Source organism: Podarcis gaigeae (genome assembly GCF_964106915.1).
Source record: "Podarcis gaigeae genome assembly, chromosome: 6".
NCBI classification, from domain to species: domain Eukaryota; kingdom Metazoa; phylum Chordata; class Lepidosauria; order Squamata; family Lacertidae; genus Podarcis; species Podarcis gaigeae.
The window spans coordinates 40,456,682-40,479,802 of record NC_139682.1 but is presented as its reverse complement, the minus strand read 5'-3'; the positions used below and the strand labels follow the sequence as shown (position 1 = coordinate 40,479,802).

Genomic DNA, 23,121 nt, shown 5'->3' with positions numbered 1-23,121 from the left:
ATGCCTGGAGGCCTTTAAAAAGGTCAAGGGGAAAATTGATCACTTGCAGAAAGACAGTTGCTCACTGGCTCCAAAGAGTCCAAACTGCTATGCTCTACCAGTACAATCCACCCCAGGCAATTGTGCGTACAATAGTTTCGTGACATAACTCCAGGAACTGTGGTTTCAAGAAACAAGTGCACACAGTGCTGCACCAGGATATAGACTTATCTAATTGTTCCTTGAAAGCCTCAAAGAGAAAGAATGAGCAGCTTGCTCCAAGAACAGGGTAGCCAACCTCCAAATGATGTTCAACAGCAACTCCCATCACCCCACACTGTTGGCCATGCTGACTGGGGCTACTCCTGGGTTAGATATTTGCTCACAGCAGGCGTGCTCTGGCCCATGGGGTCACAAAGAGTCGAACACGACTAAATGACTAAACAACAACAACAAGGGAACAATTCTGGGAGCAAGGCAACAGAGAGCAAAATATTTCATCCCTAACCCAGAAAAAAGTCTTCACAACTCAATATTCATGAAAGCAAAGGGAGAGGTGGCAAGCCAGCTCCACAGAGCTGCATCTCAGTGATCCAGAGAAGAAGTTGTGTTTTTGCAGGTGGGGGTGAGAAATAAAAGTGTGGGTGTCAAACTGCTGGGGAACCAAGAGACTCAAAAAGACCACAAAGGAAAAGAGCCACCCAAAGGAAAAACAAATTAAATTGACTGGTTCCATGAGTAAGACTTGACAACACTGGCATTTAGGGAGATGCCAACAGGCTCCTGCTGTTAACTTTCAAGACCTACTTATTTCTGCAAAAAAAAGTTGGTGGTTGTTCAGATTTCCCACTGAGCTATGAACAATCTGGGACTGCTTTCCAAATACCAGTGGGAATGAACCAAGCCTGAAGGTATTAAGAGCTTTGACTTTCAAAGAAAGGTGGCCAATACAAGCAGATTAGTCTCTTGTTAAAAAATTTCTTAGGACATTGTCCAATGATTTTAGATTTTGCTTTTGTATAATTCCATTGTGAGCAGGAAGGCTGGAATATTGGTATTGTACTAGTTCCCATGTAACACAGATGCATGCAACTTTCTAAAGCATGACAGTCATTTAGAGATGCTTATTTCTGAACAAGACAACTTCACACTATATACTGCTCCACTCCCAATGAGAAGCTTAGATAGTACCGAAAAAGACTGAATCACACCCAATATAGAAAGTTTTCCCAAGAAATCATTCTGGAAGAAAAGGTAACTAGTACAATGCTGACTTGCTAACAGGTAAGATGCTCACTAGCTTGTATCTTATCAGTTAGCACCTATTCCAGCAAAACTGACCTAGGATTAATTTTAACATTCACTTTGGTAGGGATGTGATTTCTCAATCTGGGCTCAGTATCAGGACTCTTCCAAAGATTCCATCAACTGGATCTGGAAGTCCTCCAAGCTCAGGCTGGTAGGGTATTAATTTCATGCACACACTCACTTATGAATTATAATCTCATGATGATCCAAGCAGCATGAAAGCTTGCATAAAACATATCATGTGAAGTTGTTATCATACAGATGGTAAAAGACAGGCCTAACACCCTACACACTGAAAAACTAGAAGGTGTATATTGCTGCTGCATGAGAAAAAAATGAAATCCTGATTAATTTGCGCATTTATGCCATGACTGAGCCCCTTCCCCAACCCAAACTGCATCTGCTGCCAATGAAACCAAACACCCAGGATATTGTATATCCTTTTAGATTTACACAGCCCCATCTTGAGAAGTACACTCCAACTACACTTAGGCAGTACATAAACGGCTATCAACAAAGAGTGTGGCGCTGATAACAAAGACTGCAGGTTCGATCCCTGTATGGGACAGCTGCTTATTCCTCCATTGCAGGGGGTTGGACGAGATGATCCTCAGGGTCTCTTCCAACGCTACAGTTCTATGATTCTAAGAAAGAACAGCAACTAGCCATGATGGCTATTGCTCTCCCTCTAATGTCAGAGGCAGTAAGCTCATGAATATCAGCTGCTGAAAATCATGTGGGTTAACTGCTGTTGCATTCTGGTCTGCTTGTGGCCGCTGTGAGGAAAGGATGTTAAAGTAGATGGGCCTCTGGCCTGCTCCAGCAGGACTTTTAAGTTATCAACATAAAACAAAACATTAACACCCCCCCCCTCGTGAATCTCATTAGGTTTAATGACCGGTGCAGTTCTAATTTGTCACACAAAAAGATGAGCAAGAACATTTGGCTACAAAGCTACACCATGCTCTGTTAATTTTTTAAATATCCCATCTTTCCCTCAGCTCTAACAGAACTCTAACCCTCATCATTTTCCCCCCTCACAACAACCCAGTGAGGTATGTGACTGGTCCAAGTTTACCAGTGAGTTTCCTGGTTGAGTGGGGATTTAAACCCTGCTCTTCCAGGTCCAGCTATACCACAGTGGTTTTCTTATTTCAATTTCTAGCAACGACAACTCCCTCTAAGCTCCTGAAAGCACAGAAATGGTATGCAACTGAAATTTCACAAAGTGTTTAAAACCAAGTAGAAGCTCTTTAGGTGAATGTTTAATGTTAAGCTATAGTAGGTCACCCGATCACTTCAGGAAGCAGCCGCAATTTGAAACTGTAGGGTCGGATTCTGTCCAAAGTGCTACCTGGGTTGCATAAATGAGGCAGATAAGACTACTGAGACAGAGCCTCGGCCTTTAACATTAACATGACCTGCCAGATAGCTGCACTGCAGGCACAGAGGCCAGTGACACCGTAATCCCAGTAACTCAGCAATGTCATTTGAGAGCGAGGAGGCAAGCTCCACATGACAGCTAGTGTTCTATTGGATATCTCCACTGTGTCTTACATTTCTAATATTTATTTAGAATAATATTTAAGGAGATTCTGCATTGGGGCAAAGCCAGACCACATGCAAAAGCTGAGAACACATTTTCATCCCTCAGCTAAACAAGTCTTTTAACTGGATAACAGCCAATCGGATTTGCCAGCAATCGGTATCACAGGTCTCAGCCCCCGGCTAATAACGTTTACTGCAGCTCTGAGTTTTCCCCAGATTGGCAACTCTTCAGGCACACATATGATCATCAGTTCTGTAAACATCACCAAAAGTGCATTTTTAAAAAGTTCACTTCACATTTTTCGGTGTGTGTGTTGGGCTTGGCACTACTGTATTTACTTTCTAGGGTCTGAACTTTTGGGAGAACTCTAGATGTCTTTACATTCCTGACACTCCATCTCTAAGAAGTAGAAGTTTATTTTCAATTCAGAGGCTGAGTTTTAAAGCTGAGATTTATAAGAAAAAGATGGGTCTTGGGTTATTAAAAGGCATTCAGTTTCAGGAACAGAAAGAGTGGGTCACACTGCTATTGACCACCTAAACTTTAATTGCTTCCAGAAGAGGGAGGCTTATTCTACCTCTCACATGTGCAATCTAAGGAAGATGAGCCTGAAAAAAAGAGAGGAATAAATATATAATGGTTTCTAATGGAAAACCTCTGCCTCCCACCAAAGTAATGAGCAGCAAATCACTCTCATGGGATTTAAAAGACACTAACAATAAAGCAAGTTACAAGTCCAGATACAGAATTTTGAGCCCATTCCATGCTGAAGGCTTTTAGTCTTACCTGCACAATGTCCAGGACCATCCCAGCTGCTACTGTCCCAAACCCTGCCAGCAGGAAAGGAAAGAGGACTTGCAGCCCAATGGAAAAGGAGGTCTCTTTTAGAGGAGAGGCTGGTTCTGGGCCGCGGTCTGTGCTGGTATCATCACTCTCTGTAGTTTGACTGCCATTCTCTAGCAGGGCATCTTCCTCACGCACCCCTTTGGCATTGGCTCGGGATTCTATCACTACCACCTCGACACCTCCTCCTTCTTCAGGCCCTAAAAACTCGGAAGATTCAACAAGATGTTCTCGGTCAGGACTAGAGAGACAGTCTATAGGGCCAGCAACAATGGGTAGCACCACGCCATTGGTGTGATGAGCTTCCTTTTGTTCCAGCTTGGAGGTCATGTTGCAAGATTATGCAGGCTGTCTCCAGCCTTCAACCCTTGATATACTACAGAAGGGACCCAGCAGAGAAAAAGTCTTTTGCTTGGGGGTTAAGCCAATATGCCTTTCGACATATATATTCCAAGTCCTCCAGTTCGACAATTCTGTCCTTAGCCGCAAGGTCTGCTCCCCTAGCAAAAACCCCCATCAAGCACAATCCAGAACGGGAGACGCCAGCCACAGAGCCAGCAGAGACACTGCAGTAGATTCTGGTGAGATCAAATCCGCTCTGCTTCAACCTTCTCTGGAGTTCTCTCTCAAGGCAAGAGTCTTTGGGGCACACTCAGTGCAAAATGTAAAGTGCCTGCAATTGTTAGTTTCTTTGGTTTGTAAGTTTCCAGAGCATCAGCTTCTCAAATCTTGATATCAAGCTCAGGTCTTAATGCAACAACTAATTCAGCTGCTCTTTAAAGTGGATGGAGAATAGAGATTTTTCAGCAAAACCACTTTGTAGATTAGAGTCTTTAAAAACAGTTTGAGATAAATTTGGATTCTAGCTTTAAAACAAACAAAAATGCAGAGTAAGTGTCGAGTTTAGTTTCCTAGGCAGTTCCTGCTACCCAGAAAGTTGAAAGGCTTGAAAAATTCTTCCTCCTCTTCTCCAGAATGAAGATCAGGGTTGCCTTGATTTCATGAGATTCCAGCCAATTATGAAGGGCTTGGTTCAGGTCTCCAGGCTGGCCTTCTCACCCTCTCTGACTGTCTCTTCACACTCTTCCCAAGACAGCCTGGCTATCAGTGAGCTGTGAGAAGGGACCACCCTTTTTCTCAGAAAGGAAATCTCTCACCTTACAACATGCGGCAATGAAGGCTCTTATTTAAAGCAACATGAAGATCCCAGACAGGCTTATGCTGTGAGCTTGTCCAATGCTAGCAACGGAAAATTCTTCTACAGACTCTTCAGGGAACACACTGCTCTCACCTTAAAACACAGAAGAGTGGAAAATGCATGATACAATTTTTAGGCAACTAAAGAATAACTCTTTCATTCATAAAGTCCCTCCCTCCCATGTATTAGTGTATACATCAATAGCTTTACTGTTCTTCTATATGCCGGTGTTGTTTTTTTTAATTAAAAAACCCCCTAGACAAACATCAATATAAAAACAGCTGCAAAGGAAGAGGCCCTTATGTTTCCTCTGTTACCACCATGTCTATCCAATTTCCCCTTCCGACATTAAATTCCGTCTGAGATTTTCACACCCGACAGTCACAGGACATAGCGCACAGATGTGTTCCATGCAGAGGACAAACACAATTGTTCATTGCTGGTGAGCCAATGCAACTGCAACCAATGAACACCCTTGAAACAGAATCAGGCAAGCATGCTGTACCATCAGGGCCATTCCTCAATCAGGATGGACACGCATGGCATTTCTGAGTCCTAAAGCCAGAAACCTGACAGCTTCTGCCTGCAACAAGTAGGAAACCCATAAAATCCACAACAGCAGCATGAATGTGTATGTACACTACTGCCCTCTGCTGTGTGCAGGATGCTTTAATTCACCAGCTAGCTCACAAGAACGCAAGCAGCAGAGCAGAGTGGAGCAGCAAGGTTCCAAGTTCCATTCTCCTTGCATTATAAAGCAGTCTCAAACCTACCAGTTTGTCAGTCTTTAAAGATATAATTTCACTGTGTCTTTAGGGTAAAGAAAGCCAGACAAATCCCACCATCTAGTTACTTTTCTTCCCAAACAATTGCTTACATATGGCTTGGGACAGGGTGGAAGGTGCATTAGCAACCTATGTATTGTATTTACACATAGAGCCACATGTGTAGCAAGCCATCTCAACACTCTACAGCAGTTACCAAAAGAAAATATTATTAAGGGCCATGCATCAGTTGTTGCTAGCAACACAATGGTCAATCACATTAGTGAGAGACAGTGTTGCACATCTAATGCTCCTAACCCTGTGAAGCCAATGCAATTTTGAATACAGAGGTTTAAACCTTTGAAGTATGTTCCAAACAATTTTACTCATGAGACATCAGACAGCCACATTGCCTAAAATCTAGAATTTCTTCTAATGTTTATTGCAGGCGAGCATCAAGGAGCTCCTGGTTACAGTTTGAAGACTCTCACGTGTGAAGGAAGCATAATACAAGACGCTCATTCTTGGATAAGCAACCCAACTTTTGTATTAGAATAAATTTGGAAAGGAAGTGATGTTTAAGATATGAGTTAGTCAGCAGCAGCTCATTTACCATGAAATCGCATGACACACATCACCTACAATGCAATTTAGGGTTCTGAGTAACCCATCTAGTTTCATAATCCACACACAGACACAAGCCCTTTCTGACAGCAAGTTACAATCGGAGTATCCCTTCACACGCTGTACCCTCATCCATTCTATTAATACACCACATCCTTAGATCAATCCTCCAATACTCTACACTCGTGACCCTGCCTGCTCAGTCAGAAAGTCAAGTCCAAGCCAGCCATAAATTAATAAGACACATTTATGTTTTTTTACTCTTCCCACCGATCCATACTACCAATCTATTCCATCGCCCCAGCATCTTACCATGAAGGGAAACAAAGCTATTTGCCAGAACACCAGATTTGAACCATAAAGCCGCATTAAAACGCCACTATCTTTACAGTAAGTATGTACCCTTCAACCATACACACACACACTCCCCACCCCAAAGAAAAACCAGATGCCCAGGAAATGGTACGAGGGAGCAGCCACCTACCCTAATGGGGACTCTGCTTCTTAGCTATCTCCATCCTACAGCAATTATCCTAAACAAGCTATTCTTCCTTGCCGGTCCCCCCACCATAGCACAAGTCCTCGTTGCAAGGAAGAGGACTGACTAGGTGGCTCCGTCGTAAGCCAAGCCCCTTGCCCTGTCCCTTTAAAGCCTCCCTTAGGAGCCCAAGGGGTCTTGAGCCCAAGGAATCCACTCCCACGAGGGGGGCGAGGGGAGCCTACCTGCCGCCTCCTGAGCCCGGCTTCTTGCCTCTTCTGGGATCCAGCCCCTTCTCTTGCTCCCCCGGCCCCCCGACGGCGACCTCTCGCTGCCACTGCTTACATTGCAATTGGACTGGGGATGGAGAAAGCGCTGCTTGCCAGAAGAGCAAGGTAGGAGGCGGAGCTTGCATGTAAGCCCCCTCCCCTCGCTCGAGGAGTTGACAGCTGCGGCGTCCAACGGGAGCACGGCGCCCGCCCGCTCGCTACACGCCGATTGGCTCGCCGCCGTCGACGCGAATGACAGGTGCGAGCGGCCCCGACGGATTGGTAGCAGCGCCGGCCAACCGCAGCAGGGAAGGAGGCGGACTCGGCGGGAGGGGGGAAGTCTTTGCTGTGTGGGCAAGGCAGGCTGCAGGCTTGGCAGGGTGGGAGCCAATCACGTGCTCGCTGCAAAAGCCGTGGCATTCCTGGGCAGTTAGTTGCGGCAGCTGCTCAGAGGCGGGCGGAGGGGCTTCTTCCCAAACTGAGGGCTGCGAGCGAGTCAGGATGCTATCTGGCGCTTAAGCAATATTGGAATTTATTTATTTTTTCTCCAGACCGCGGAGTGAAAGTGGTAGAATGGGTTGTACCATCTCAGGCTGCTGGTGGGCGGCAACATTTTCCGTTGCTGTCGTAAGCGCAACGAGCAAGCTCCCTGCAAGCAGAAATCTAGCCTAGGAAAGAGATATCCGCATCCTTGACATGGTGGTTTTCTGCTGCAGGGAGGCTCTTGTTTAAGGGAGCCGCCCAAAATCGGCACGATCTGTCTGCACTTGGAAGTGGTGCAGTCTGCTATCTCATTCTGCGGCTGGGGTTAGGCTGGGTCATACGGTAGATGGCTATTTATTTTTCAGCCGACTCTTATTCATAGCTGTCAACGTTTCTCTTTTTAAAAGAAAATTCCTTTATTCCGAATAAGATTCCTCGCAAGAAAAGGGAAACGCTGACAGCTATGCTCTTATTATATTTTTAAAGACGTGGGACAACCTTATGGTGGTTATCCAGCTTCATATCTAATTTAGTTCTCAGTTGAAAACCACAACTAGATTTCTGCAGCCCTAATCACACTTAATAGGAAGTAAGACTCACTGCACTCTGTGGGACACACTTCTGAGTAATAATAATAATAATAATTTATTATTTATACCCTGCCCATCTTGCTGGGTTTCCCCAGCCACTCTGGGCAGCTTCCAACAGAATATTAAAATACAATAATCTATCAAACATTAAAAGCTTCCCTAAACATGCATAGTATTGCTCTGTAAATAAGGGGTGCAGAGACATAGGCATTTCCTATGAGCCTCTCAGTGGCAAGACAGAGGACACTGTATGTTCAAAGGAATACCGTTCAAAAGGCTTCATCTAGGCTTTAGAAATCGTTCTGGGACTGAACCTAATGAGCTAAGGCTTAACTCTTAAAGCCATCCCTGGTTTACAAAAATTAGTAGATAAATAAATTACCATATTTTTCACTCTATAAGATGCACCAGACCACAAGACGCACCTAGTTTTTGGAGGAGGAAAACAAGAAAAAAAAATATTCTGAATCTCAGAAGCCAGAACAGCAAGAGGGATCGCTGCGCAGCAATCCCTCTTGCTGTTCTGGCTTGTGGGATAGCTGCGCAGCCTGCATTCGCTCCATAAGACGCACACACATTTCCCCTTACTTTTTAGGAGGGGAAAAGTGAGTCTTATAGAGAAAAAAATACAGTAGACCATCTTTTCAAGCTAAAACAAAAACAAAACAGGTGAAATTTGGTGTATTATTATTTAGTAGAAATGTGAGATCATTCAGAAGCTGTCAAGAATGGGGAAATGTGAAATTTAGAAGGCAAGTGATGCCTTTCTATCTCAACTGAAACTGCCTCTCTGCACAGCTACTTTCATTCAAGGTCTTCTGAGACACCAACAAAGCAATGTTGCAACATGGAGCTAGTTTTGATTACGTTTCCTTACCAGTGGAAATGAATGTGAAGGGACTTGCTCAAGGCCTTATATTATGATTCTGGCAAAGCCAATTTCCCTGACTCATATATCTCAACTACAAGGAGGTATGTAGCCTTCCTCAACGTATGCTTACTTTGAAGAAAGGCCCATTCGGTACAATGAGGGTTACTCCGAAATCAGTGTGCTTAGAGAGGGAAGCATATTTACTCAGAATATCTGGCACTGAATGCGTAAGCAAAACTAGATGCAATTGCAAAATCACCTGTTTAAATTATTTAAATTTGCATTTATCATATAGTATGCATCACTGCAGAGTACCCCAACCCCTCCCCCCAAAAAACGGTTTTTGTGTTGAATTTAGAGCTTGGGCTTGACTTTTCAAAGTTTGGGACTAATGGGAAAATATGTGGTGAGTAGGAAATAAGTAGAGTGAAATAAGCAAGAAGTTGTCTAATAGGCACGATAGTCATGCCAAGTAGGGGGGGGGATGCTACCTGATTTCCGCCCCCTTACAACCAACCACATTTTTGAGTTTCAGAAATTTGCTCACTGTAATATAGTCTGGGGCTTCTTTTGCACTTGATCCAGAAGGTGCTGTTAATGCAGAATGCTACAGCATGATTGTGACAAGAATGAGACACTGTGCTCATATAACATCTCAGAACATCTCTGGTTAGAGATTTGTAATGGTTGTATTAGTATATAAAACCCTTGGGACTAATTTACTTGTGGGATTGATTTACCCCAAATGTGCTCACTCAGCCACTTTGATCTGCAGAACTGGCTCTGTTACAGCTGCATTTGTAAGAAAATGATATTTTAGTGTAGCAGCACTTACACTTTGGAATTCCCTCCTGACTGACATCTCTGCTTAAAACATTTTTGTTTAGGCAAGCCTATCCAAATAGGGATAGGCTTAAAAAGCAGGGACATCACCTTGCCAACAAAGGTCCGTATAGTTAAAGCTATGGTTTTCCCAGCAGTGATGTATGGAAGTGAGAGCTGGACCATAAAGAAGGCTGATCGCTGAAGAATTGATGCTTTTGAATTATGGTGCTGGAGGAGACTCTTGAGAGTCCCATGGACTGCAAGAAGATCAAACCTCTCCATTCTTAAGGAAATCAGCCCTGAGTGCTCACTGGAAGGACAGATCCTGAAGCTGAGGCTCCAGTACTTTGGCCACCTCGTGAGAAGAGAAGACTCCCTGGAAAAGACCCTAATGTTTGGAAAGACTGAGGGCACAAGGAGAAGGGGACAACAGCGGACAAGATGGTTGGACTTGAAGCTACCATTATGTGTTTGACCAAACTGTGGGAGGCAGTGGAAGACAGGAATGCCTGGCATGCTCTGGTCCATGGGGTCACGAAGAGTTGAATGTGACTAAACGACTAAACAACAATGACAACATCCAAACATAGAAATTATGTGTTTTATTTTTAGCTAGTGTTGATTTTAATTTGATTTTAATGTTTTATTTTATATTGTTGTAAGTGGATTAGACGCTTTTTACAATTAAGCAATGTATAAATTTTGTTGATTATATAAAACTTGCATTTGCTATGAAGTCCTATTGAGTGTTGGAATTTATGTCAAAGTGAGCATGCTTCAAATCAGGTTACAAATGGTACATCCTCTAATTTTCCCCACCCTTTCTTGACACTTTTAGAAACTTAAATTCACCTTTGCCCTATCTGATGCACAGTGCAACACTGGCACTACTATCCCACTGGTTCTTGCCATTCCACATCACTTTTCCATTGTGTCCATAGCATCCTTCAAACCAAGCACTCTATCCCCATCTTGGCTTGGAGGCTACTAAGCATTAGCATATAAACATCTATCTGTCTAGAGCCCTTTGGCCTCTTTGCTTAGGTTTCATGACCAGCTATATGCCTATGGGCTAGCTCTATCCATTTTGATCATTAGAAATGTGCCCGCTTTCTCTGAGGGTTAAGTTTAATGCTGCTTTGCCAGCTTTTCGATGTTAAGCTCCATCACTCTGGTTCCATTTAGTTCAATCCTTTTTATACAGGCCTTGTTGTTGTTGTTGTTTAGTCGTGTCCAACTCTTCGTGACCCCATGGACCAGAGCACGCCAGGCTCTCCTGTCTTCCACTGCCTCCCACAGTTTGGTCAAACTTATGCTGGTAGCTTCAAGAACACTATCCAACCATCTCGTCCTCTGTCATCCCCTTCTCCTTGTGCCCTCCATCTTTCCCAACATCAGGGTCTTTTCCAGGGAGTCTTCTCTTCTCAAGAGGTGGCCAAAGTATTGGTGCCTCAGCTTCGGGATCTGTCCTTCCAGTGAGCACTCAGGGCTGATTCCCTTAATCAGGAAATTACAAGCCTAGCATGTCCCAAAGCATCCCCAGTGACATCCAAATTGAAACCCTTCCTTCTGCCATCACCATTCCATCTATGAATCAGCTCTGCCTATCTAATTAGCCCTACATATAATACAGGTAGCATTTCAGTGACAGTTGTCTTGGAGATCCTGGCTTTCAGCTTTCTGCAATCTAAATTTTGCTTTTAGGACCACACTTCTGCAGTTCTCCATGTCATTGGTAGCCACCAGTTCCTCCCTAGCATTATCTGTCAACCTATCCAGATCTAGATAAGTGTGACATCTGCTGCTTTCACACCAGGCAGGCAAACCACTAGGCAGTCTATACACCCGTAACAAACCCACCCCTGTATTTCTCATTATCAAATTGAGTCCACACCCTCACAGGCATATCCTGTTTGTCCCCCAAGGAATAGGGTATTGTTTCTCTCTTCCTCAGAATTATCCCCTTCTTCCAATAACCTCTTTCTCCACACCAGAGGAGCTGTCAAGCCAGGAGTAGTCCCCAAAGGCCACGTTCACAAAGACCTTACCGTCTCTTCACACATACTTGCTTTGCATATCTGCTTAACTTTTCATCTTGACATTTCATCAGCTGGGTCTCCATTTGTGTCTGTATTCCCATGAGTCTTTTTTGCGCCTTCCTAGATCTGGGGCCCACGAGGCAGATATCTACTCCACAGACATCCCTCCCACCAGGTGAGTCAACATAAGGAGACTCAGAGAATCTTGAATTGGCTGTAATTTTCTGTTCCGCAGTAAGTATTTTGCTTGGCATCTCTCACACATTTTTTAAAAAACAACCACCTCAAGGATGTACAGTGGTATCTCGGGTTACAGACGCTTCAGGTTACAGACTCCACTAACCCAGAAATAGTACCTCGGGTTAAGAACTTTGCTTCAGGATGAGAACAGAAATTGTACGGTGGCTGCAGTGCCAGCTGGAAGCCCCATTAGCTAAAGTGGTACCTCAGGTTAAGAACAGTTTCAGGTTAAGAACGGACCTCCAGAACGAATTAAGTTCTTAACCCGAGGTACCAGTGTATATGCAATTGAAATATTAGAACATTAGAAAGCTAACCCCCGATTAAGTTACTGATCTTACGTCATGGTTCAGGAGAGGGGGGGGAACAGTATGGTTAAAGCTGATTGACAAGCTTAACAGAGGCCAAGGACTCAGGCTTGTGAGGAAGCAATGAAGATAAATGTTGACATATTCAAATCTCTGGGTTTGAAAGGAAAATCAGAACTGCATCAACACTTTTCTTCCAGGGGAAGAAACATTCCTAATTATTCCAGGTAGAAAAGATTCAAAAGTTCAATAATGCAAAAGATTTTCCATAGCTTTTATATATTTATTTTTCAAAAAGCAAACTGGAAAAGTAGTACTGTATTGGATTTGAAAGATCTCAAACAGTTACAATTTGTGAAGGAAGGGGAATTTCTTCCTTCCCCAAGAAGGATATTGATTTGTTCAGCTTTGTTGGACAAATACGCAGGGATCAATACAATAAGATAACAGACTGCCAGGGATTTCTGAAGAATCTTTGTTAGATTTTTACCTGGGTTGTTAGGATCCACATGCCTTGGGTCAAGAAAACTACTGTCACAGGCTATTAGATACCTCTTCCAAGTCTAAGCTGATAGTATTTTCACTGCCTGTTCTATATCTCTTCTGTGTGAATACACAGGATTTCTGGCTTCTAGTCCCTGGTTGTAGTGGGAGGAATAAATCCCTTATGCTTACTAAAAAGGGCCAGCATGCAGAACTCTCTTCTATGACAATCTCAAGCTAAGACTATGATGTGGACGGTTATGCCATGGCCCAATTTAGCAGTCTGAGTTTTATGCCTATGAGGATCTTGAGACAATCATATATATACAGTATATTTGTCCTCCCAGGCACCAACTATCTACCAGAGTCTATTTTTCCTGCCACTATTCACCTTGGCTACTGTCATTTTGGACAGCCAAACAGCTCAAATGACTAATGACATGTGGTCTAAGATCTGCAGCCAACTGGGACATGACTTTAATGAACCTTTATTGACTTTGCTTGGCAGATATCAGCCAGGGTGAAGAATCTGTAGTCCAGTAATATCTAGAGGGCCACAACTCTTAACATTCCTGACCATTGGCCGTAGTGGCCAGGGCTGATGGAAACTATAGTCATGTGGTGGGTGTCACATTGGCAGCCCCTGCTTTATGCTTTCTCTTGCTACCAAAGCACATCCATAATTTCTCTATCATGCGTGTTTGGACAGGAAAACAAATGACTTCTTGGACTTTGACTCAACCCCCTGACACAGTCAAATGCTGTGAGCTTCATATAGGAACTACTGGGTGAATGAATGTGTTTTCCTTATCTGAAAGGTCAGAGTATGGCAATGACAACAGTTCCCTCTGACACTGTAATCTACAAACACACAGCTGCCCAGCCATGGTGATCTCACATGCTAGTCACCTGCTACACAAGATGCAAGAGATAATGTAAAATGCAGCATTATGAACTCAGTTTTTCCCCTCTACTGGGATTTTATACATAGCTTAGATAAAAGTATCCTCATATCCTGTGTCATTAAGCCAGATTCCTCTGCAAGCAGCTGTTGATCTGGTGTCAAAGCAGCCACCTGCCAAATAAAAATCTAGGTCATCTCACCCCACCCCCCATTACCATCCATATTTATTCATTGAGAACATTTTGATTTCATAAAACATGAAGGTGGGAGACAGAAGAAGGCTTTATAACAAACAAACTCACCTGTCTGATCCACAGGTTACATAAGCCTGGAAAAGAGATCATTTTCTCATCCATTTTGTTTTGATCCCCTTTAATGGAATAATTTCCCTCCTTGAACATCTCCAAGGTGCGCACACATTTAAGTGCAGGAGCTCATCATGATATCCCCTCCCTCACAGGCATAATCCCAAAGGAGAGTCTGAAAATGTTGACTCATATGTACCCCACAAATAGCAGCAGTACATAGTGTGGTATCCAATTAAGTAATTTCATGCATAGTTGACTATGATTGTCTAACTCAAATCTGATGCTTTGCTTCCTTGAACTCAACAATGTTTGTTTCTGTGTGCATAGGTTCAGCTTTTAAAACACATTGAGCTTTAATGAAAGGTCTTCAGCCTGATGAAATGCAACCTTTTAAATCAGAAACACAAATATTCTTGCACAAACAAGTGTTGTAATTTAAAAGGCTATTGTGTGAAGCAGGCGTTCCATTGAAGGAAAGAAAATATGTATCCAGAATTGGTCAGATTATTCATGATTTGACATCCTCTATGTTAATCTGCCAGAAACAGCAGTAACATGTGAAAGCCTTCTTATTGCATTCACTAGCCAGAAGACGGAGGGGCCATCAATAACTCTGGCGCTCTGGCAGATGGCATCCTTGTTCTGCTCTGGAAAAAAAGTGCAGGGGCTGAGCTCTCTCATGTTTCACCTTCACTACATCACTGATAATATCATTAAAAAGAGCAGTTCACACCACTCCGGTTGCCACTTGACCACTAATTGGTGCATTCCTCCTTTTTAGATTACCAGGTGACTTTACGTATGGTAGAGAAGCGGCATGTTGTTGGGATTCAGCTCTGCCCAGACCTGGAATCTGAGGTCTTCTCAGAGGAGGGGGAGAAGCTGTCTTACAGCTGCAAGATCCAGCTTTCCTGACCTGGAGAAATGGAGCACATGAACCCCTTGGATTCTGGGAGGGAAGAAAATGATCTCGCATGTGCTGCTACACAGTAGGCAGAAAGGAAGGACAATATTTAGGTAAAAAAAAAGTAGTAACCTTAAAGAGAGGACAAAGAGAAACTTCTGTGTGATAGGAAGATGCTTATGATTTTGAGCCATGTGTTCTGATTCTGCACTACATGGTGCAATCTATTAGCCTTAATTAATTAACTTGTATATTGCCTTATATTTCAGGACATTTCAAAGTAGAGCAATGTCAGCAGTTAGGCCTCCTTGGTTATAATGAAGCACATCGCCAAACTGAATTGTACACAGTAATGGAGCATTACACAAAGGACTCCATATCTTAATGCCCCGGCTTTGTCGCCCATCCTATTGCTTTGTCTCAGGCTTGACCATCTGAGCGGTCATTAAATCCATCATTTCCCCTCCCCTCGATTCGGTCATTTTCCTTCCTGCTTCATACCATTTCCTTTTGTGCCGGTAGCTGCTGTTCCTAAATCAGTCACAAAGAGGGGAATTGGGGTGGCTGATGCATGGCACTCCCTTCCCCATCACGCTGAGCTCATTCTATCTGCAGCGCCTGCTGTCCCGGGAAACCAGGGGGACCGGAAATTGAGCACGAGTTCCTTTGCACGGCAGCTCTGAAGATACACCGTGCTGTGCAGTTGGGAAAAGGTTCCCGCGGCAGTGTTTCTGAGAGCCACCAACTAGCAAAACTGCATCTCCCGTGAGGCCTGCTCTTGAGCACTCTGCAGCTAAAAGAACAGCAATCTCACTCTGTGAGCACATAACATGTTGGACATCTTGGATGTAGCGGTGGCTGCTGCCTGTCAGAGCTGGGGTTGAATAGCAAAGGGCAGCTGAGCAGGGCAGCTGAGGCCTGAAAAGTCAGCAGGTACCACAGGGTTGAGAAGCAGAAAGAACAACACTGAGAAGGGATTGGAAAAGGTCTTTCAGCAGCTGCAAGTGAAAATTCTCCTGCGCAGTCTGAAGTTTACCAAGGGTAAACAGCCAGGTGAAGCTCAGAAAGCAAGTTATCAGAGCCTGGAGGAAATGACTGTCAACACCACCTGTGCAGTACACCAACCCACTGCCATTTTGAAAAAGGGCAAAGAAAGAAAACGGAAACAAATCCTTAAAGATCAACGTGTAGGATGTGTGGTGGGGTTTTTTAAAAGTTTATACACAGAGAGAGGGGGGGGGGGAGAGGGCAGCATAGAAGCACAAACATTGTTCACAGGATTTGCCCCCTGCCTGTCCCCATCAAATAGCATGCAGACATTTTTGTGGGTGCCTCCTAACTGGGCAACTGCTGCTCATTTTTGTTCTTTGTTCTCGCATAGACAGAGATATGGGATAACAAGATACCCTAGGCCTGGGATGCCTGCATTTTAGAAGACTGAAGGGAAAACCTGTCATGGCAGCTGATTCTGAAGTGAGGAAATAAGGATCTGGCTGCACGGATTAAAGCTCTCAGGGGATCAGGAAAAAAGAGAGGCAGCTGGTAATGAGTGGGGAAAAGCGAGGACTTACTTTTCTGATAGGCGACTTGTATGGATGGAAGGGGAGCTCTGGGCCATCCAAATGCTTCTAGAAGCTCACAAACAAGGCACAAAACTGGTGATGGTCTTTTCATGTTATTTGTCCCTAGTGCCTGATATGCAGTGGTAAACAGAACATGGAGGCCCATTGAGCAATCGGGGGTAATGGATGTTGATAGAACTATCTGAATTTGCAGTGATTAGGATCTCTTTTGGGGTTGTTTTGCTAAGTCACTTTGTTAAGTGACAGCTTTGAAGAGCTGTACAGTCCTTCTCCCAGGGTAAAACAGTACCCCCACACGGATGTTAGTGTAATACATGTGGGTAGGAAGGCTGACATCACGTGACATGACATGGCTATATCCTGCAGGAATGGTAGCAAACAAGCCAGACCTCCTTGTTAACTTCGCAGCTGCAACCAAATTATTTTTATTTGACTTCCTCTACTAAAGAACCCATTAACTACCTGGACTTTTAACTGGCCCAACCTACACTCAGCATAGGCTAGAGTGATATAACAGACCCTCCAAGTATCCCCATTTAATTTTTTATTATGCTTTTATATGTTGGAAGCCACTCAGAGTGGCTGGGGTAACCCAGTAACATGTGTGGGGTATAAATAATAAAATTATCATTATGGAATGGGATGTCCCTATTTTCATCAGAGAAATATTGGAGGGTATGGTATAATATGAGGTGAAGAACAAACCTGCAAATCAAGTCCTACCCCCCCCCCCCAATAAATAAATAAATAAAGTTTTTCTGTAAGGTTTTAGTAAGGCAACAAGTTGAATAGAGAAAAATATTTTAGGAAAAACAACAGCTAGTTTTACTGTTCAGTAATTACCCATTAGGACAAATTAAAACAAGAAGAGATACATCCAGTTATATAACACTGTTCTATTTTTGTATCCAAACCAATACAGTACTTATCCATTTACACCCATCAGCTCAACTTCTGGGTCCCTTTCTGGTTTTGTTTTCTCCTGGCTCCTTTCTGCTGCAGTGCTTCAGCTTTTCAAGTATTAGAAAAAGAACAGATCCCTAGCTAAGTTTCTAATTCCCCCGAATGTCAGGTTCCTGGGTTGAATTTTTGACCCTCCTGTGCAGAACCTTCTGAGCCAAAATTGTCCTATCAATTTAAACAGCCATTTTGACCTTCGTGGGCAAGAGGGTGCTCTTGAAACCAAAAACAACAATTTTATTATCCAAGCTTTACAACCAAGAAAGCAAACACAAACCGGCTGAAAATCCTGGTCCTTCACAGCTGGCTTTGGCCAAATAATTTGCCTCCATTTAGCTATCTAGATGATACGATTGGTCCATCTAATACTCAACATTTTATTTATTATCTTACATTTATACCCCCTTCCTTCCTTCATGGAAACAAATGAAGTTTCCAGGCAGTTTCCCATGTGGGCACCTACCAGACCCAGGCTTGCTTGGCTGCGGAAAAGTGATGGCCTTATATGGCTTCAGTGTCCCATCCTTGCCTGCAGATGCCAGGGGTTCAACCTGGGACCTCGTGCAGGCAAAGCACATGTTCTACCATAGCCCTTCTAGTACCCTGCTAACAAAAATGGTCGACCAAACGCTTTCAGGCAGGCTGTTGGTGCAACAGCATCCCCTACTGTTAGCCTCCAGCAGTATTATGCTGCTTCTGAACATGGAGGTTCTATTTGGCCATCATGATTGATAGAAGGGGCTTGAATGGGTGAAGCTGAAGTGTTTTGAAGAGTGGATGGGACTTATAACACACCTCCTCCCCACTTTCTGAAGGCGCCAGGCGCCTCCGTTAAATACACAGTTCCTGACATCTTGTGGCATGACAGACACGAACTCTCTGTGGTCACACGCTCGGAATAAATCTAGGCCTTAAAAATAGAAGTTGGCAAGACTGTTTGCTTTTGAAAAGGCAGGTGTGGGATTTGACCTTGCCTTAGATGTGATGCAGTGCTTTCTGTGTGCTTCTGTAGTGTGCTTGCTCAGTGGGGTGGTATGTGCCTGGCATACAGCCAGGAGATTAGACAACTTTCTTGTTATTCTTATACCACAGCACCGTAGAAGATGCAGCAACTGCAGCAAGGAACCAGGAAGAAAATAACATACAGCCCCAGAGTGCATGTGTCATTCTAATTACAAAACTCACATTTTAACCCTTTCACACAACACAGGGCTAAAAAATACAGAGCTTGTTTTCTTTTCAGAAAAAACAAAGGTGAGACGGCGAAGCAATTACAGTGGTACATCGGGTTACAGATGCTTAAGGTTACATGATTTCGGATTGGGCACCGCCCCAAACCCGGAAGTACCGGAATGGGTTACTTCCAGGTTTCAGCGCCCAGGCAAGCACAGAAGCACTAAATTGTGCTTTGCATATGTGCAGAAGCACCGAATCGCGACTCACGCATGCACAGACATGGTGCTATGGGTTGCAAACGCTGTCGGTTGCAAATGTGCCTCCCACACAGGATATAAGGGCTTATTGGAAAATAAAACCCCTAGGTGGTTGTCACCCATGGAAGCAAAGTCTCTGAAAAGACTCAATATGGAGGCCAAATAGCCGAAATATTGGGAGATACTAGAACAAGAAGGAGATAAATTGAAATTGCAGAGTTTTGAGAAATTAAAAGACAAAGTGCGAGATTGGCTTCATTATTATCAAATAAGAGAGGCCTATAATTTGGATAAAAAATTGGGCTTCCAGGTGGAAAAATCGAAATTGGAAACAGAACTGTTAGAACCTAAAACTAAGATTCTTTCAAGAATGTATAACTTGCTGTTAAAATGGAATACACAGGATGAAACAGTCAAATCAGCTATGATTAAATGGGCACAGGATATTGGTCATAACATTATGTTTGCTGACTGGGGAAAGTTGTGGACCACCGGTATGAAATTTACGGCATGTAATGCCTTAAGAGAGAATATTATGAAAATGATTTATAGGTGGTACATGACCCCAGTCAAGCTTGCTAAAATTTATCACCTGCCTGATAACAAATGTTGGAAATGCAAAGAAAGTGAGGGTACATTCTTTCACCTTTGGTGGACGTGCCCAAAGATTAAGGCTTTCTGGGAGATGATATATAATGAACTGAAAAAGGTATTTAAATATACCTTCCTTAAGAAACCAGAGGCCTTTCTCCTGGGCATAGTCAGCCAACTGGTGTCAAAGAAAGATAGAACGTTTTTTATGTACGCAACAACAGCAGCAAGAATACTCATCACAAAGCACTGGAAGACACAAGATTTGCCCACCTTGGAAGAATGGCAGATGCAAGTAATAGACTATATGGAGATGGCAGAAATGACTGGCAGAATCCGAGACCTGGGAGAAGAAGCGGTGGAAGGGGACTGGAAGAAGTTTAAAGAATATCTGCAGAAACACTGCAAAGTTTATGAATGCTAAAACGATGTTGGATATAAAAATAATATGGCATTAGTGATACAGGTTTAAAAAGTATGTAAAAATGTAATAGAAAAAGGGTGAAAGACTAAAGTTATATTATGTCAAAAGCAAACAATATGTTAAAGGTGTTTAAATATAAGGAGGAAAGATCGGAGACATAATAGAATGATTCTAATAATTAGAAATGAGTTTTGAAAGAGGGTAAGGATTTGCTGTATCTGATTGGGTAAAGAGGAACACAAAAAAGGGAGGCGCGAGGAAGTCAAGAAAGATTTTTAAGCATGAATTTAAAAGTTGGAATTTTTTTTTTGTATTTTGTACTTCTTATTTGTTATATGTGCACTTTCGACTTTGTTTGTTTCTTTTTTCCATTTCGTGGTTGTTATGCTTATTTTTGTGATTGTTATGTTCTTTTTTCTTTTGTGAAAACTAATAAATATATTTATAAAAAAACAAAAACAAATGTGCCTCCCACACAGATCACGTTCGCAACCCGAGGTTTCACTGTACAGGTTGTAGGCAGTTAGTTCTAACCAGACTAGACCCACTGAAATGAATGAGCATGACCAGCTTGCATCTGCCACTTTCCATGGGTTTATTCTGAGTAGAATATAGATGGCGACCACCACACCCACCCACAAACCCTCATCTATCTATCTACCTAATATTTTTGTAAGAGAAAGTCATCACACTGAAGTTTGCATGGCTGCCAATAGGTGGCCATGGGAGCAGCATGCAAGCAGTGGGTTGGCAGAACAAATAAGTGAAATAGGTTGGCCAGCAGCATGAGTGAGCAAGGCAGCAGAGCAAGTAGGCAGGTGGCCCAGGAAGCCTTCCCATGTTCCCTATCATTTGCCGTGGCATAAGTACATGGGCATAAGCTGCCCTGTAGTGCACTGTGACAATAAGGCCAAGACTTCAGGTCACTAGGTGAAGAGGTTTAAACTTTTTCCACCCACTCCAGTCCTGTGTCTACTTTAACTGCCCACTCTTTTTGTTGTTACTACGATCAGTGGGGTCTTGCCTGAGAGTAGGGTAAAGAAAAAATGAGGGAGGGGGGAATCAAGTCCCCTGGGTCTGGGTTAACAACCCCTGCTTTAGAGAGTTTTTAAAAAGGTAAAGGGACCCCTGGCCATTAGGTCCAGTCGTGGCCAACCCTGGGGTTGCGGTGTTCATCTCACTTTATTGGCCAAGGGAGCCGGCGTACAGCTTCTGGGTCATGTGGCCAGCATGACTAAGCCACTTCTGGCGAACCAGAGCAGCGCACGGAAACACCGTTTACCTTCCCATCGGAGCGGTACCTATTTATCTACTTGCACTTTGATGTGTTTTCGAACTGCTAGGTTGGCAGGAGCAGGGACCGAGCAATGGGAGCTCACCCCATTGTGGGGATTCAAACTGCTGACCTTCTGATCAGCAAGTCCTAGGCTCTGTGGTTTAACCCACAGCGCCACCAGCGTCCCTTTTAGAGAGTTTAGGTCAAATCTTAACCAGAGCATGATGCCCTTAAATCTACTGGTATTCCATTATAACTCCCAAGTCTTTATTGGGCTAATGTGCTAAGATCACACCCTTGGCTCTGGTTAGAAAAGCAGAGTGTGATGGGGCCCAACAGTTAAAAGTTGCAGGAGCATGCTTGCCAAAAATCAAGCTCTGCTGACCTTCATTCTTCCCTTTCTCTGTGAAATTCATTTGACAAACACTGTCAGGCAAAGCAGATAAGGGGGAGGGGGAGGGTGTTTGCCCCATTTCCAGGAATTCCCCTCACCCACATGCTAAAAAAAGAGGCCTAAATCCTCTTTTCAGTTCAAAGTGTACTACTCACTTTTCAAAGAGCACAACCTGATCAAGAAATCCTGCCAGAAATATATTTTTAGGGCGAGCCAAAGGAGCCAAGAGTACAGGATTGCAAATGAATGGGAACCCCCATCCTCCTCCATGTGCGGGAATGTAGCATGGTGATTTCCCACTAATTGCCCAGGGCACGAGCAGCCAAAGGCTACAGAGCACAGCAAACATTGTGGCATTTATCAGAAGAACCTGCCATCCATGCCCCGCTTTCAAGCATATAGAAGTATTATTTATCCCTTTGGTTTGTCATTACTTTGGCTCTATTACAGGAGTTAAAAGCTTGTTTTACACCAAACAAACTTTCTGCCTCTCAGCAAATCGGCTGAAATACCTGCTGTATCACTGCAGGATCAATGGCCTAATGGCTGAAAATAAACTAGAGGGCAGGAAATGTGAATTCATAGTGTGAATGCAACTAATACAGGACCCTAAGAAAAACAATTTTCTTGTTTATACATTGAGCCAAGTAGAAGTCGCAACAAAATGTTAAAGTATGGAGTGTTCCAGTTAGGCATGCCTTCTTCCAGAACACTCCATTACATTTCCAGCTACCTCCCGTTTTAGTCTCTCCCTAGAGACAACCAGCAACCAGTATCTACTTAGCATGCTCATCTCTCCTTGTTTTTTTTTTGGGGGGGGAGTGGAAGTTTCCTCTTAGGTTTATTTAGATTACGTTGTATTTCTGCAAAATTTGGGATAATGACATTTAGAGATAACAAAACCTAATTTTATTCAAGCACTGTGTTGAAGGCTGATCCATTAAATGCCTGAGGGATGCATTAAAAAAAACCTGATCCATTAAAAGCCAGCGCATATAGGTTATGAATCAAAGTAATTTTTTTGTCAAACAGAGGAAGCCTTGGATCCTGTTTACTGACTGGAAAATAATGGGAGTTTTATCCTGTTGTTTACTTAGAATGGTTTTGTTTTGATGAACCCCCCCCCCCCCCCAGCTCTTATCAAAACTCAGGTACAGAGATATCTGTGGGATAGTGCAGTGATTAATAGACCATGTTCAAACAGTGATCACACACATCGTAGTCCTTTTTATTGTTTTCATAAGAAAAACCTGTATCAAATCTTAGTTATTATCACATCCAGATAAAGCTACAGTGCAAATCCATACATAATTGTTAAGAAGTTCATAAAAATCACAGGCCTATCTCATACATAATGCTAAACATTTATTTTTTTGTTAAACCATGGCTGAGTGTTATGTGAAAATTCTGCCCAGGGGCTTAATTTTAATTTGTTTACTGCTAACAAAGCACAATCTTAAGCCACAGTTTGTTATTAGCTTATAAATCTTGGT

The 23,121-nt window shown here is 43.2% G+C and overlaps 1 protein-coding gene across 7 annotated transcripts in view; it reads right to left on the bottom strand.

The window, feature by feature from the left end:
* The window catches only part of SLC41A1 (solute carrier family 41 member 1), a 36,254-nt gene extending 29,075 nt beyond the window's left edge, over nt 1–7,179 (bottom strand). For 3 of the 7 annotated variants that reach the window (XR_014565917.1, XR_014565918.1, XM_083745571.1), the window contains exons 1-2: nt 6,989–7,179; nt 3,623–4,970 (exon numbers count right to left, since the gene is read on the bottom strand). Coding sequence is in view for 4 of the 7 variants with exons in the window: in XM_083745571.1 (XP_083601697.1) it covers nt 3,623–4,009 (387 nt within the window). In the remaining 3 variants the exon portion in view is untranslated. Of the gene's footprint in view, nt 1–3,622; nt 4,971–5,197; nt 5,360–5,382; nt 5,453–6,749; nt 6,845–6,988 lie in introns of those variants that run through there. The other 4 variants (XR_014565919.1, XM_083745572.1, XM_083745573.1 and 1 more) reach the window with 4 other exon arrangements.
* Between the last annotated feature and the right edge of the window lie 15,942 nt (nt 7,180–23,121).